Source organism: Neovison vison, chromosome 2 (assembly GCF_020171115.1).
Source record: "Neovison vison isolate M4711 chromosome 2, ASM_NN_V1, whole genome shotgun sequence".
Taxonomy (NCBI): Eukaryota; Metazoa; Chordata; class Mammalia; order Carnivora; family Mustelidae; genus Neogale; species Neogale vison.
Window position 1 is genome coordinate 19,558,037 of NC_058092.1, and position 13,721 is coordinate 19,571,757.

The following is a 13,721-nucleotide window of genomic DNA, read 5'->3' on the forward strand; positions in this document are numbered from 1 at the left end:
CAGATAGAGAAAATGATGCGGGGAGTGATCTGCGCAGGGTCACACAGTGAATCAGTGGCAGAGGATTAGAGAACTCCAGGTGCCTGACTTGTAAGTCAGGGTTCTCAGGGCCAGCCCGGCCCCTCCCAGAGCTTCTGACCCCACTCCTTTCCCACCTCTTGGGATTCTCTCTTACCTTAAGGCTGACATTGCTGGTGCTGCCCAGGTCCTGGGCCAGGTCAGGACAGCTCCGGCCACCCCAGGGCCTAGGAAGGAAGCACAGGAAAGGGAGTGAAGTAGCCTTCCCCCCTCCCACGCTCAGACTGGACCCTGGGGCCCTCCCCTACTTTTCTCAGGGCGCATAGGCATGCTGAGCTTCTGAAACCTTAGGAGTGGGGCAAGGTCTACACAGCAGCCTCCCCTCTGCTCCCTCCCCCAGCTGTCTACTCCCCAAACGAGACAGGCAGATGAGCTTGGGACAAGAGTGGGGACTAGGTCTATAGTAGAATCAGAATACAGAAAAAGGACAGCGTCTCACAGTTCAAAAGCTTGCCATGCACTGAGGCCCTCTGGGGGCCAGGCTTAGCCTTAGATATGGTGCTTACGTGATCTCCTTTGAGCCTCAAAATAATCCTAGAAGGTGGATATTATGCCCCTATTTTTCAGATAAGGAAACTGAGGCCCAGAAAGATGAAGTGACTTGCCTGGAGTCACACAGCTGGTGAGCCTTGGAGTTAGGACACTAGGACCATCCCATTCCAAAGGCTGGTTGGACATCATGGCACTAATGGGGGCAAGATGGGGAAGTGCCTTGACCGTCTCCCCCGTGCACCCCGCCCCCAATCCCGGGCAATCAGCAGGGATCAGAGAGGCCTGTTCCTTAGTGCTGGAGTCCCACTCCCACATCTGGTGAGAACCGCGTCCAAAGGCACACGCATGGGCTGTAGCTCCAGGCTGGCCCCTGAGCATGCGCAGTCCCTCCCCTGTCCTCCCAACCCCTGACTCACCAGCAGGCCAACCCTGCCTCCTCTCAAGTGCGGAAAGGGAGGGGCCATGCCACCTGGGCCCTATAGGGCAGGTTCTTGCCAGACCAGGTAATGGGAGAGGGCGTATCTCCCTGCTGGGGTGGGCAGGGCAGTGATAGGGTGTGGGTACCCCCTGGGGCACCCAGGCTTCCAGGCTTTCCAGGGTGGCTAGGCCCTCCCCTCCCCCTTTCTCTTTGGGGTGAGAGAACAGCACAAACCCCTCCTTTCCCTCTGCGCCTGGTGCTCAGGTACCCCACCCCTCCCACAGCTGCTAAAGACAGCCGTGTCATGATAAGATCAGAACAAATTGCCTGGTAACTACCTAGAGACACAACACCCCAGTGCCTGCGAGCACATTCCATGCGAGCACATTCCATGCTCTTTTCCGATACGGGGCCTCTGAGCCACTGGGGTCCTCTTCACTGTCCCCTTCCGGGCCATTCAGCTTCGCCACGCAGAGCCTTTTTCCTTCCACTCCGACGGTGGCTACCAGCAAATGGGCTCAGAGAGAGGAATCAGTATATACGTTCAAGGGGACCAGGCCAGCGGCAGCTGGGGTTAGGACGGAGCTCTGCCCAGCCCCCCACCACCGGCTTGCAGTCCTGGAATCTCTCCGGGCAACAGAGCAGCCCAGTGCTTCAGGATAGGGCTCCGGAGTCAGACTGCTTAAGCGCATAACCTAGCCCCACCTCCTCGTAGCTGTGTGACTGCGCAGGTGACTTCACCTCTCCGAACCTCCATTTCCACATCTGAATCACACGAACTACACTTGCCTCATAGCGCTGCTGTGAGGATTAAATGAGATAGTCGAGGTAAGGCAAGAAGAAAGTGGCAAATAAAGGTTTATTGTTACTACGGTCTGGGGAGATAGAGGAAATCGTCCCATCTGAGGGCAAACGCAGCGCGGTCTGCGACACCTCAGGGGCCTGTCACGCTCATGACAAGGAATGAAGACGAGAGGGAAGCTGGCCTGGGATGTGACAAAGTCCACAGCGGCGGGGGGGTGGGGGCTACGTTTGCCTTTAAACTGTCTCCGGAGAGGAAGTCATCCCCCCTGCCGCCGCCTGACTTCAGGAATTGCAAAAGTTGTTTTCAAGTTTCAAAAGAGCGCAGGTTGGGGGCACCTGGGTGGCTCAGTTGGTTAAGCAACTGCCTTCGGCTCACGTCATGGTCCCAGAGTCCTGGGATCAAGTCCCACATTGGGCTCCCAGCTCCGTGGGGAGTCTGCTACACCCTCTGACCTTCCCTCTCATGCTCTCTCTCACTTTGCCTCTCTCTCAAAATAAATAAATAAAAATCTTTAAAAAAAAAAAAAAAAAAGAGCGCAGGTTGTATCTAAAAACCATATTCACAGTCATATATCCAAAATCGTAGTACACTGTCACGTGTATTTTTATGCTCTCAGACACTCGTACACGCTTATTTGAATACTCACTACCCTCTAACACACACACACACACACACGCACGCACACACCCCTAGAGCCCAGGGGTGCCCCTGCAGACCGCCTCCATCCCCCTCACCTATCCGGGGCTCTGGCCTCCTCCCGGGTCCGCTTCCCCCGGCGCTCCCTCCGCAGCCCTAGCCTGGCCAAGCCGCGGGCCAAAAGCGCCCCCAGCCCCGCGTGCGGCTCGGCCATGGCAAGGGCAAGGCCCCGGGCTCCCCGGCACTACAGCCCTCCGGGGCCACGGGGGCCACCCGGATCCGCTCCTCTCCGCTCCTCCGCAGAGAAACGCCTTCCCCGGCCCGCCCCCTTGAACAAACAGCGGCCCCGCCCGCAGTCTGTTCGGGCGGGGGACTGACCCCGAGGCGGCCCTTGCCCCAGGACACGGGGTGCGTTCTGCAGGGGTCGCACCGCCTGAGTCCCACTTCTCCCCGCTCTTGCTGTGCTCTCCGCATGGACCGCGCTACTTCTTAAGGCCTCGGGAGGCTCCAGGGGCACCGCGTGCCGGCAGCCCCCACGGTGCCTTGCACGAGGGGGGCGGGAAGGAGGAACCTCGGGCCAGCGAGGCGGCGCTGAACCGGGGGTCTCTGTCCCCCGAGGAGGAGGGGCTAGAACGAAGGGGCGGGGTCAAGACCAGAGGGGGCATGATCTTGTCGAGTGGGTAGGGCAAGGCCCTAGTGTTCGGCCTATGGCACAGGGCCAAAGGGGTGACGGGGTGGGCTTTACACCGTGACCTCAATTACTGGGCGGAGGAGGCCGAAGCCCAGCCTGCCGTTGCCTGGACGCCGTGGGCTCCTGAACATTCTCTCGCGCGCACCTGGAGGGCGTGAGACTGAGCGTGAAGATCGCTCAGTCCCCTGCGGGAAAGCAGCTCTCATACCCACGGGGGCGCGAACGGAGCCCCTTGCTGGAACGGTTATGAATGGACGCTGACCTCCTTGTGTTCCTGCTCCGCCACCCCTATGGTGATTGGGGGCTTCGATCCTGGCATGTACAGAGGGTGAAGCACACCCCACTGGACCATGGCAGGGAGTACCAGCGAAGCAGGCACACCGGCTTCCTAGAAACTGAGAGGAAAGTGATGGGAAGCAGCAGACGAACATCTGGGCAGGTGCTGGAACCCTTGTTCAGGAAAGAGAGCAATGTGCCCAGTGTTTGGCAGCACAGTCTGTACCATGCTGAGTCCCAAAAGGCTGGACCACCCGCTGGCAAGCTGAGATGGGAGGGCCAGGACCAGGTCAGGGAGCAGGACCCAAATCCAGCTGGATGTGGATGGCTGCCAGAGCCCCCACCCCATGAGCAGGCATCACAGGCTCTCTCTGGTTGCGTTCCCTGGCCTGCTTCCAGGTGAGGTGTGGAATCTGACAGATACACAGTGGCTTTCCCCTCCGCAGATGAAGTCCCAGAGGCCTCAACTTGTCGCAAAGAAAATCTTTTAATTGTTCTGCTCCCGCCCCCTCCCCAGGGCAGTCCTGGCACCAGGGCTCAGGCTGGCTGCCCGCACTTTCCCCCAGATGCCAAGGACGCTTTGACCTTTTCCAGATCCCAGCCCGTCTGCCTCTCTGATGGCAGCGCCACGAGATCTAGGGCTTCCTAGTGCCATCGGGCAAGGCAGGCAAGAGACGCCAGGGACAGGTGGGCGTGAGCTAGGTGGGGAGGCTGTGGCATGTGCAGGCGGTGGTGCAGCTTCAGGTGAACGTGCTGGGTGAAGCGCCGGGGACAGACACTGCACCGGAAGGGCCGGGCCCCAGAGTGCAGGCGCAGGTGGGTCTTGAGGTTGCTAGAGTTGCTGAAGCGTTTGTGGCACATCTGCCAAGAATGGACACAGGTGTCAGCTCTGCCCACGTGGCTGGCTCCAGATCTCTGCTCCCACTCCCTACCTTGGACACCCCTCCCCCACACCACCACCACCACCACCACCACCTCCCTGTGCCTGCCCAGACCCATGATTTCTCCTGGGACGCACAGTGTCTGGCACATTGGAGCCAGGCAGACCTGGGTTAGTATCATGATTCTTACTCCCTGTGTGACCTCACATAGGTGACATCTCCTGTCTGAGCCTTGTTCTCCTTATTGGTAACTATTAATTGGTGACTATTAATACCTAACCTCATAAGTATGATGGACCGAATGAGATCATCACACAGGACCCTTAAGCATGGGCCTATAGCCTTCGTGGGCGTCATTAACATTTACTGGGAGCTGCCACATGCCAGGAATTGGTTTCACAGAGTCTTCCTGGGGACCCTGGAGAAGCATGACTCAGTCCTCGTGTAACTCCTCTAATACAGTGAGAAGGCAGCGGCTCAGAGGAGGAGAGCCACTAGTCAAAGGTCACACAACCTGGAGGGAGAGCTGGGATCTGTACCCAAGTAGCCCAGACTGAGAATTACGATGCTTCTTTCATGCCTGGGGAAAGAATTCCTGCTGTTCTGACCTCCCAAGGGATGTATCAGGACTCAGAGGGAGCAGGAGCTGCTGTTATCTCTAGTGTTTGCATACTTCGCAAGCACTAGGCCTTCTCCTTCTCCAGCAACCCTGGGAAGTAGGTTACCAGAATCCACTCCCTGGGACCTCCCAGCTTTATTATCCTCCTCCCTTAGACACACATCTCTTGTCCGTGCTCCAGGCCTAGGGAGGGACCTCCGGGTTCACATTCTGGCCCTTCCAGGAGGACAGGGGTCATTGTCACCTCCCTCCGCCTCCCTCACTGCCTCCACCCTTGCCTCCAGTCCTGTCTCCACTTGCTCAGGAGCACTGGGGAGAGCAGGCTACAGGGGCCACCCGTCCAAGAGCCTGGAACTACTCACCAGCCTGCAGGAGTACAGGGAAGGGGAAGGAGGGTCTCACCAGGCATTCATGGGGCCGCTCCCCCGTATGCACCAAGTGGTGCTTCTGCAGGTGGGCGAGCTGGGTGAAGCTCTTCTGGCACAGGCCACATTGGAAAGGGCGCTCCCCACTGTGCACACGCAGATGGACCTGAGCCAGGTGTGGGAGAAAGGCTGCCAACTGCCCAGAAGCCTCCAGCAGGTCCTGTCTAAATCTCTCCCCACATCCCCACAGGACCGCTATTTGGCATCAAGTTTTCTGAGGGCCCTTGCTACCCTATCACTGCCTTCGTGGCCTCTCTTCCATTTTTTCAGGATGCCCTTACTCTTTCTGGTGCCCTGTGGGCTGGGAGGGGACAGTGATCAGAAGGCTAGGTGAGGGATAGCCCATGTATATCTTTCCTGAGCAGTGCTGCTCTAAGTGTGGTCCACAGGGGCACCTGGGTGGCTCAGTCAGTTAAACAACCAACTCTTGGTTTCAGCTCAGGTGGTGGTCTCAGGGTTAAGCCCTTCATTGGACTCCATGCTTAGCGCAGAGAGCCTGGACTCTCTCTCTCTCACCTTTCCCCCTGCTCTCCCTCACTCTCTCAAAAAATTTTTTAAAGATTTTATTTATTCATTTGACAGATCAAAAGTAGGCAGAGAGGCAGGCAGAGAAAGAGGAAGGGAAGCAGGCTCCCTGCTGACCCGAGCGCCCTATGTGTGGCTCGATCCCAGGACCCTGAGATCATGACCTGAGCTGAAGGCAGAGGCTTTAAGCCACTGAGCCACCCAGGTGCCCCTCAAATAATCTTAAAAAAACATTTATTTAGGGGCACTTGGGTGACTCAGTCATTGAACATTGCCTTCAGCTTAGGTTGTGATCCCAGGGTCCTGGAATCGAGCTTCATGTCGGGCTCCCTGCTCAGTGGGGTGTCTGCTTCTCCCTCTCCCATTCCCCCTGCTTGTGTTCCCTTTCTCACTGTTGTCTCTGTCAAATAAATAAAATCTTTTAAAGTAATTAATTAATTAATTAAAAACATGTATTTATTTTTTTGAGCACGAGCAGAGGGAAGAAGCAGAGGGAGATGGAGAAGCAGACTCCCCGCTGAGCAGGGAACCCCACCCCACCCCCCAAGCTGGGCTTGATCCCAGATCCCAGGATCATGACCTGAGCCCAAGGCAGATGCTTAACCAACTGAGCTACCCAGGTGCCTCCTAAAGCAAATAATCTTAGGAAAAAAAGTGTGATCCACAGACCAGCAGCATCAGCACCACCTGGGAGCGTGTGGAAAATGCACATTCTCAGGCCTTGCCCCAGACCAGTTGAATCCAAAATCTCTAGGGCTGGGACCTAGGAATCTGCATGTTTCCTAGCTCTTCAGGTTTGAATCTCATTAAAGCTTAAGAACTCACACCCTGGAGGACCGCAAAGGGCCGTTCTTCAACTTCAGTGTGACCAGCACGTGCAGAGAGCCCTGACACACAGACAAGGGCCCTGGTGCCCGTGCCCCGGGCAATGTGGATGACAACACCCACAGTGACACGCTGCTTTGTAGGGTGCAAAAGGCTGGTTGTCAGGTCATCAGATCCATGCTCTAGACTCACTAAAATCTACCCACTCCCCCACTGGACCTTCAAACAAATAAGCAGGAGGAGGCTTAACGAGAGATCCAAAAAGGTAGTTGTTCAGGAAAGAGGTTTGCAGTAGACCTTGAGAGGCTAATATCAAGGCCTAACCTCACCCTGAAGTCCAAGTGACCTCAGACAAACCTTTCCTTCAGTTTCCCCCTTTTTTGACTGAAATGAGATGTGCTCAAAGACAGTGTCTTAGGGTGGAGAGGACATTCATGACCATCTTGTCGTGCATCCCCTTTCTGCAAACATGACAGTGAGGGACCCAGTGAACCATTCCAGCTCACAGCCTAGGGGCTGCCCAGAAGTTGCTCCAGCTTTCAGGTCCTTGATTCTGGAAGCAGGATAGGAGGGGGCCATGGAAAGATGCTGAGGGGAGCAACAGAGCCCGGGAGGTGGATACCTTGAGGTTGGAGAGCTGCCCGAAGTTCTTGCTGCACACGTTGCACTCGTACAAGATTTTGCCATTCTCTTTCTTCAGTGGGTAAGGCAGAGCTGTGGTGCCTGGCCGGGAGCCTGTGGTTGCCCGCCTTGCTGGAGCCGCCCTGCCCACGAGCTTTGGCCCAGGGGAGAGAGTCTTGGCGGTTCCAGGACCTCGATCCCAGGCCGGGGAAGGTTGGCTTTGGCCAGAGGCTTGGGAGGCCCCTGGGTAAGGATACAGGGTCTCCCCCTGGGAAGCGGGGTGCCCAGCCTCATTGACACTCATCGGCAAGCTGGTGGCATAGGAGGGGTCTGGGGGCAGCATGAAGAGGGGGGGACATTGGACAGAAGGTAGGGCCCCGTAGGTGAACAGGTGAGGTGGAGGCAGAAGTGGATACCCAGGATAGAAGGGGTAGAGGCAGAATGGGAGTTCTTCGGAGATGGGAGTAGGCAGTGGGCAGGAGCAGATGGCCAAGGGCCTGGGGCTCTTCCTGTTCTGCCAGGGGACTGGGGAAGAGCCGCTGTAAGGCGAGAGGGATGGGCAGAGGAGAGCCCCCTCGCCAGCTCTTTCCTGCTGGCCTCCCCTCTTGTCCCTGCTCGCAGGGTACTTGGCCGTGAGTTTCTCATCATCAGTGGAGCTGGCCTGCAGCCCTGGTGGCTGGTGCTCTGAGCAGGAAAAGAAAGACGGTCAAGGCCCAGCAGCCTGGTGGAAAGTTCTGCTCCTTATCTATCCGGCCCCCTAGCTAGCTGGGGGTGGGGGAGCACTCTGGCCTGCCAGCCTGCTGGATGACTCAGACAGAAGTTCCCCTTCTCGGGGCCTCCCTGGTCTGCACTTGCCAACAAAAGCTAGTGTTTATGTAGCGCTCGAGCGTTTTAGGGAGAGAAAATGATTTGAGAAGTTTATTAGACATCCGGGTGGAAAAGTCAAGTAGGCAGTTGGATGAATCGGTTTGGAGTTTGGTTGGTTCGTTGGCTGGTTTAGAGTTGAAAAGAGAGGTCCAAGCTGAAGACATACGTCTGGGTGCCTGGGGCCCTGCCTGATGAGACCACCAAAGGGTCAGCTAGATCTGCTGTGTCCAAAATGCGTAGTCGCTTGACACATGTGACCCCATTTCAATTAATTAAAATAAGTACAATAAAAAACTCAGCTCCTGACTCATATTAGCCACATTTAAAAGGCTCGGGAGGTATGGTAGCAAAGAGCACAAGAATAGATGAGTGTCCCTGATTGCAGGAAGTTCTATCAGACCGTGCTACGCTCCAGGAAGTGGACAAGAGAGGAGAGGAGGGAAAGAAGGGGAGAGAGGAGACCAGAGCAGGGGAGAGGAGGAAGAAGGCTCTGGGCTGAGTTCCGGAGCATGGGATTATTTAGGAGGTTAAGTAGAGAGGAGCTAGCAAGGGAGACGGGAGATGGAACAGCCAGGGAGAAGGGAGATAATAAGCGAGGAGAGACCTCAAATGAAATACTAAAAAGAAAAAAATGCCACAAAGTAGACTGTCTGCTTGGGTCCTCGTTTATTCACTCAGCCAACCTCGCTGAACTCTTGTGCTCGGTGCTGGGGAAATGCGGGACGTGGCCGCATGGTTCCCACCCTCCCGAGTTCACAAGTGTGCAATGAAAAGGTGCATTACAGTGCAACAAATCTAGAACAGCTCCTGCACTCCCGCAAGAAGCAACTGGCCTCAGCGATGTGGCCGAAGTCACAGAGCCAGAAGGGGCAGAACCAGGACTCCACCTCCGTTCGCTGGCTCCCACTCTGCGCTCCTGTCCTATAATAAGGATCCCTCTCGCTCACAGATTCTAGGCCAACAAAGCGTCATCGTCAATGCCTGGGACTTTGGCTACATGTACTCCAGATTTCCCTGCCTGAGAAAGCCCCCGTCCACCGCCTGTGGCTCAGGTGTCGCCCTGAAACCACCCCCCACCAAGGCTAGGACTCCAGGTCAAAATGTGGAAGTAAAGCATGCCTGAGGCTCTGTCCTCATCGGGGACACTGGGTCCCCTCGCTTTCCTGTCCTGGAACCTAGGAGCCCCCTCTCCTGCCTCCCACCTCCAGCCAGGTGCGGCCCTCTGCCCTGGGCTTACTTGTACTCAAGACATCACTTCTGAGACTCTGCGGAGCTGTGCTCAGTGGTGTCAGCTCCAGGGTCCACAGGTACAGGTCCAGGCCCTGGGGGGCTGGTGCCGGTGGCAAGGGGTGCAACCAGCTGGCCCAGGATGAGCCACGGGAGTCCACTGTGTCAGAGAGTGGCCTGCAAGCTGAGAAGACCTGGAGAGCAGGAGGCAAGGGGCTTCGGGGTGTGAGGCTGGGGCACTTGTGTCCCCGGAGTGGTTCCAGCTCTAGTTTGATTTCCAAAAGGAGAAGAAAAGCTAAGACCTGCCCTCCACCACGTCTGTCACTCAAATGGCTTCCCCAACCTTCAACTGAAAATTTCTTTCCTCAGGGACTTTCATGCCCATGCCAGGATTGCCCTCTCCCTCCCCTCTAGAACCTCTCACTAGCCATGTGCTCTCTCCCACCCTCCCTTCCTGACCACCCTGGCCCCACTGGGTCTCAGACCATCAACTGTGCTTTGAATGGAGCCAAGATGAACTTGGAGAAAATCATCATCAAAGACTGAAAGCCCCCAAGGTGGCCCTGTGCTAAGGCCCAGACCACATGCTAAGCCAAGCATCCCACAGGCCCCAACCCTTCTGACACCCCACAGGAGGAGTCCAGCCCCTGGGGCCTGGGAGAGGACCTCTGGCACCTCAAGGGCCCTTTGCCACAATGTGCTGGGTGGGGTGGGGATGCCCAGGACCAGGGAACAATGGGAATCTGGTTCCTTCAGATTTTTCCCCACTTCATCCTGACCTCCTCTCCCTTCCATAATCAGGCTGACCTCAAAGAGGAGGCTGGGATCCCTCCTTACCTGGTCACTTTGGCAGAGCTGGAAGTCCAGGCTGGAGGACAGGGAGCCCCCTGTCTGCCCTAGAGGCTGAGCCTTCTGGCAGCAATGCAAGTCTGGAGCAGATTCCCCCTTCATGCCCTCACCTTCATGCCCTGGGAAGACAGGTCAGTCCCGGTGAGCAGGAAAGGACCTTCAAAGAGGAGCCTGGCTTCTAGAGCCGGCCCTTCCACCAAGCCATCATGTGACTTGAGCCAGTTGCTGCCCCTCCTGGCCTCTGCTTCCCTGTCTGCAAAACACGAGGGGTGGACAGGTTGTGAGGACTCGTACTGACACGTAGAGGTCAGTGACAGCTCTCTTGGTAGGTGCCGGAAGAGGACTGAATGGAGACACTCAGAGGTGAGGAGCAGAGCCGGCCTTATCCTCATCCCTAGGGAAGAGGAGGCTCGAGAGGAAGATCCTCATGGAGGTTACTTTAAACGAACTCAGAGACCTGAAGGAACATTCCAGATTTTCTGGAGAATACCAGGAATTGAGAAGCCGCTCCCTTCCATGCTGGGAAAGGCTTCTGCCTCCGTGACTCTGCCAACCACAGCCTCCCCACCAGTGGGTGTCCCTGCACCCTTGATCATCCACACGGCTTTTCTGGGCAGCTGAGGGACCCTTAAGGGCCCTGCCACCCGGACTGCCCAGGCTCAGCTCCCTCAGCAGGAAGCGTCCGAGGGAGTAGGCCAAGAACCTTCTGGGTCCCCTGACTGGCCTGACAGGATGATGCGCCGATTCCTCTGCTGCCGACTCAGCCAGCGGCCCCCTTCTCCACCTTCTCTCACAGCACAGGGACCACCTCAGCTCAACAAGTGATCCAAGGTTCCTTCCCATTCTCAGGAGTCGCACGTCTTTTCTCCAGCGCACCCGGGACCCTAGCACATTGCCTCGGGTCTCTCAGCCTTGCAAAGCCCAGACTCCTTTTTCTCTTCCCGGACTCCTCCCAGCCCTGCCCAGCAGAGGCTTGTCACCTGCCTGCGCGAGGCTCGTCACCTAGTTCTGCACAGGTTCCCTCTGGGGGATGCAAGGAAGTGGGCAGGCGGGCAGCCGCTGCGGCTGGGGCCCAAGGGAGTGTCAGAGATGACAGGAAGGTGTTACACTTGAAGTCGCCACAAATAGGAAGAAGGGGGTAGGCGGGCAGGCCGGGGTTGGGGGGCCCTGCAGGACCTGGTAAGAGGGAGCCACCCACCAGCCCTTGCCCACCTGTGGCAACTCCACAGGACAAGGTGCTGATTTGGGACCACCTGAGCTGGGGCTACTGGAAGGTCAGCGTGGGGGGTTGGGGGGTATGGGGATTGCTATGTCTGGTTCTTAGAGAACCCATGTGACTGAGTCCAAGAGGGACAGAGCAGGGCTGAAAGGCTGGAGCTGGGGTCCCTCTATAGGTGGGGGCCAGCCGAGATAGAGGCAGGTAGTGGTGATGATGGCAAAGACAGTGATGGTGAGGCAGGGACAGGAATGGGCACAGACACAGATAGAGCATGTAACCCAGAAGGACATGGGGTAGAGAGTAGGAATCTGGTGCCACAGAGCAGAAGCCCACGAGGCAGCAGATACACCTTCCTCTTTCTTGTCCCAACTCTGGTCTGCCTATCCAAGAGCCTTTCTCTAATCCAGATACAGCACTGAGGTCCCAACAGGGACAAGAGGTAATTCAAGGACATTGCAAAATGCTTGTAGGGCATGACAAGATAGCGAAAGGGAAGCTCCATTAATCGGGAAGTAGCTTTTTAGACCAAGCAAGTTCATTATTTCTGTGAGCAAGAAAAGGTGCATCATTTCTAGAGACTCAAATTCTGCCCAGTGGGTGTGTCTGTGTCACACAATGTTTGTGTCACACACAGCCCCAACCAGTCATCAGACTCCACCCAGCCATTCCGTCTAAGTGGCCTGAAGCACATGGGGACATCTTGGACTGTCTGCCATAGGCCGGGGCATGTTATCGGTGTTTCCCTGCCCACCCAGCCCCTGGCTGCTGACCACCTCCACTGTGGCCTCCATCACTTCCTATCATAATTATCTTCCCACATAACTGACTCCTGCATGTCTGGGAGCGTCTCAAGGACAGGGACCACTGTCTATGCATTTTTGTTTCCCATGCAGACATCTGTTGGGTTTTCTTTTTTTTTTTTTTTAAGATTTTATTTATTTATTTGACAGAAAGAAATCACAAGTAGGCAGAGAGGCAGGCAGAGAGAGAGAGAGAGGGAAGCAGGCTCCCTGCTGAGCAGAGAGCCCAATGCGGGACTCGATCCCAGGACTCTGAGATCATGACCTGAGCCGAAGGCAGCGGCTTAACCCACTGAGCCACCCAGGCGCCCCCATCTGTTGGGTTTTCTGTATGCCCAGCCTGGGGAGCTTTTCCCTGACATGAGTCTGGGGGGAGGCAGAAGGCGACTCCCACTATAAAAGCCAAAATAAGAAATAAAAATCTTTTAAAATAGTAAAAGCCACTGTGGCCACACACTTAATTCCAACCTCTCACTCCCAGCACATGATACAGACACATGACATGGACTGGACTGATTGGATGTCCCTGTCCAGATGGGATCAGAAGTCAGTGGCCCTGAAGTGACAGCTTCGTGGAGAGTCCACTCTGCACATGATGCCACATGGGCTTCTGGGGCGGCAGAGGAGAGAAAGGGGTTCAGAGAAGGTGGCAGAATCTTCTCGAGGCTGATTCTGAGGTGTGTGGTCCTGGGGCTCCCAGCCTCCCCTGACCCAGCCTGTTCTTCAAGCCTGCCTCTACAGCCTTTCCAGATATTGTGAGTTTCCCCAACAACTTTTAAATGAATTGCTTTTCCTAAATCCTCCCAAAAGGGTTTCTATAGCTTAAACTGAGAATCCTGCATAATATATGCACAGAAGATGAAGCCACAGGTTTCAGTCTGGAAGAGTCGAGGATCAGTCAGTGGTGACTTAGCTGTACAGACAGCTTCCTGCCTTTCCCCGATCAGCGGAGGAGCTCCTCCTGCAGCACCCTCTGAAGTCTTGATCCACCCAAACTCCATGCACCAAAAGCCAGGGCCTTCCCAGCCTCCAAGGCCACAGGCCTGCCTCCCTTACCTCTTTGCTAGAATCACAGGGGAGCACCCACAGAAGCCCTCAGTCCCATCTCCCGAGGAGGAGTCACACACACGGTTGGTTCCCATCTTCCACCTGCCAACTCCATCTCCTGCTGACATCACACTCTGCTCCCAACTCTCAAAAAAGTCTGGATAACCTCTTGATTAGAAACAAAAAGGGAATCGGCCTTGGAGATTTCTGGATCTCCAACCCCTGAAAGGCCTGACTAGGATGTTCTGGGAGGTGGGCTGAGGACACCGTCCCTCAAGTTCCCGCCCCAAACAGCCTCTACCTGTCAACCCCTTCCTTGCCCCCATCTCTTGGGACCTGCTAGGTCTTCTGTCCTGTCAGCCTCTGGGTCCACTATGATGTCATTAGCCCAACTGTAATGTCACCATGTCTGACATCCCT

General features: G+C 56.1%; 1 protein-coding gene across 1 annotated transcript; it reads right to left on the minus strand.

Moving 5' to 3' along the window:
- Window positions 1-3,883: 3,883 nt before the first annotated feature.
- Window positions 3,884-10,351, minus strand: ZNF683 (zinc finger protein 683). The gene is given in 6 exon segments (XM_044236339.1): window positions 3,884-3,960; window positions 3,963-4,257; window positions 5,299-5,427; window positions 7,294-7,976; window positions 9,397-9,580; window positions 10,224-10,351. Coding segments are annotated over 6 exon segments (1,482 nt in total). The 5' UTR covers window positions 10,338-10,351.
- Between the last annotated feature and the right edge of the window lie 3,370 nt (window positions 10,352-13,721).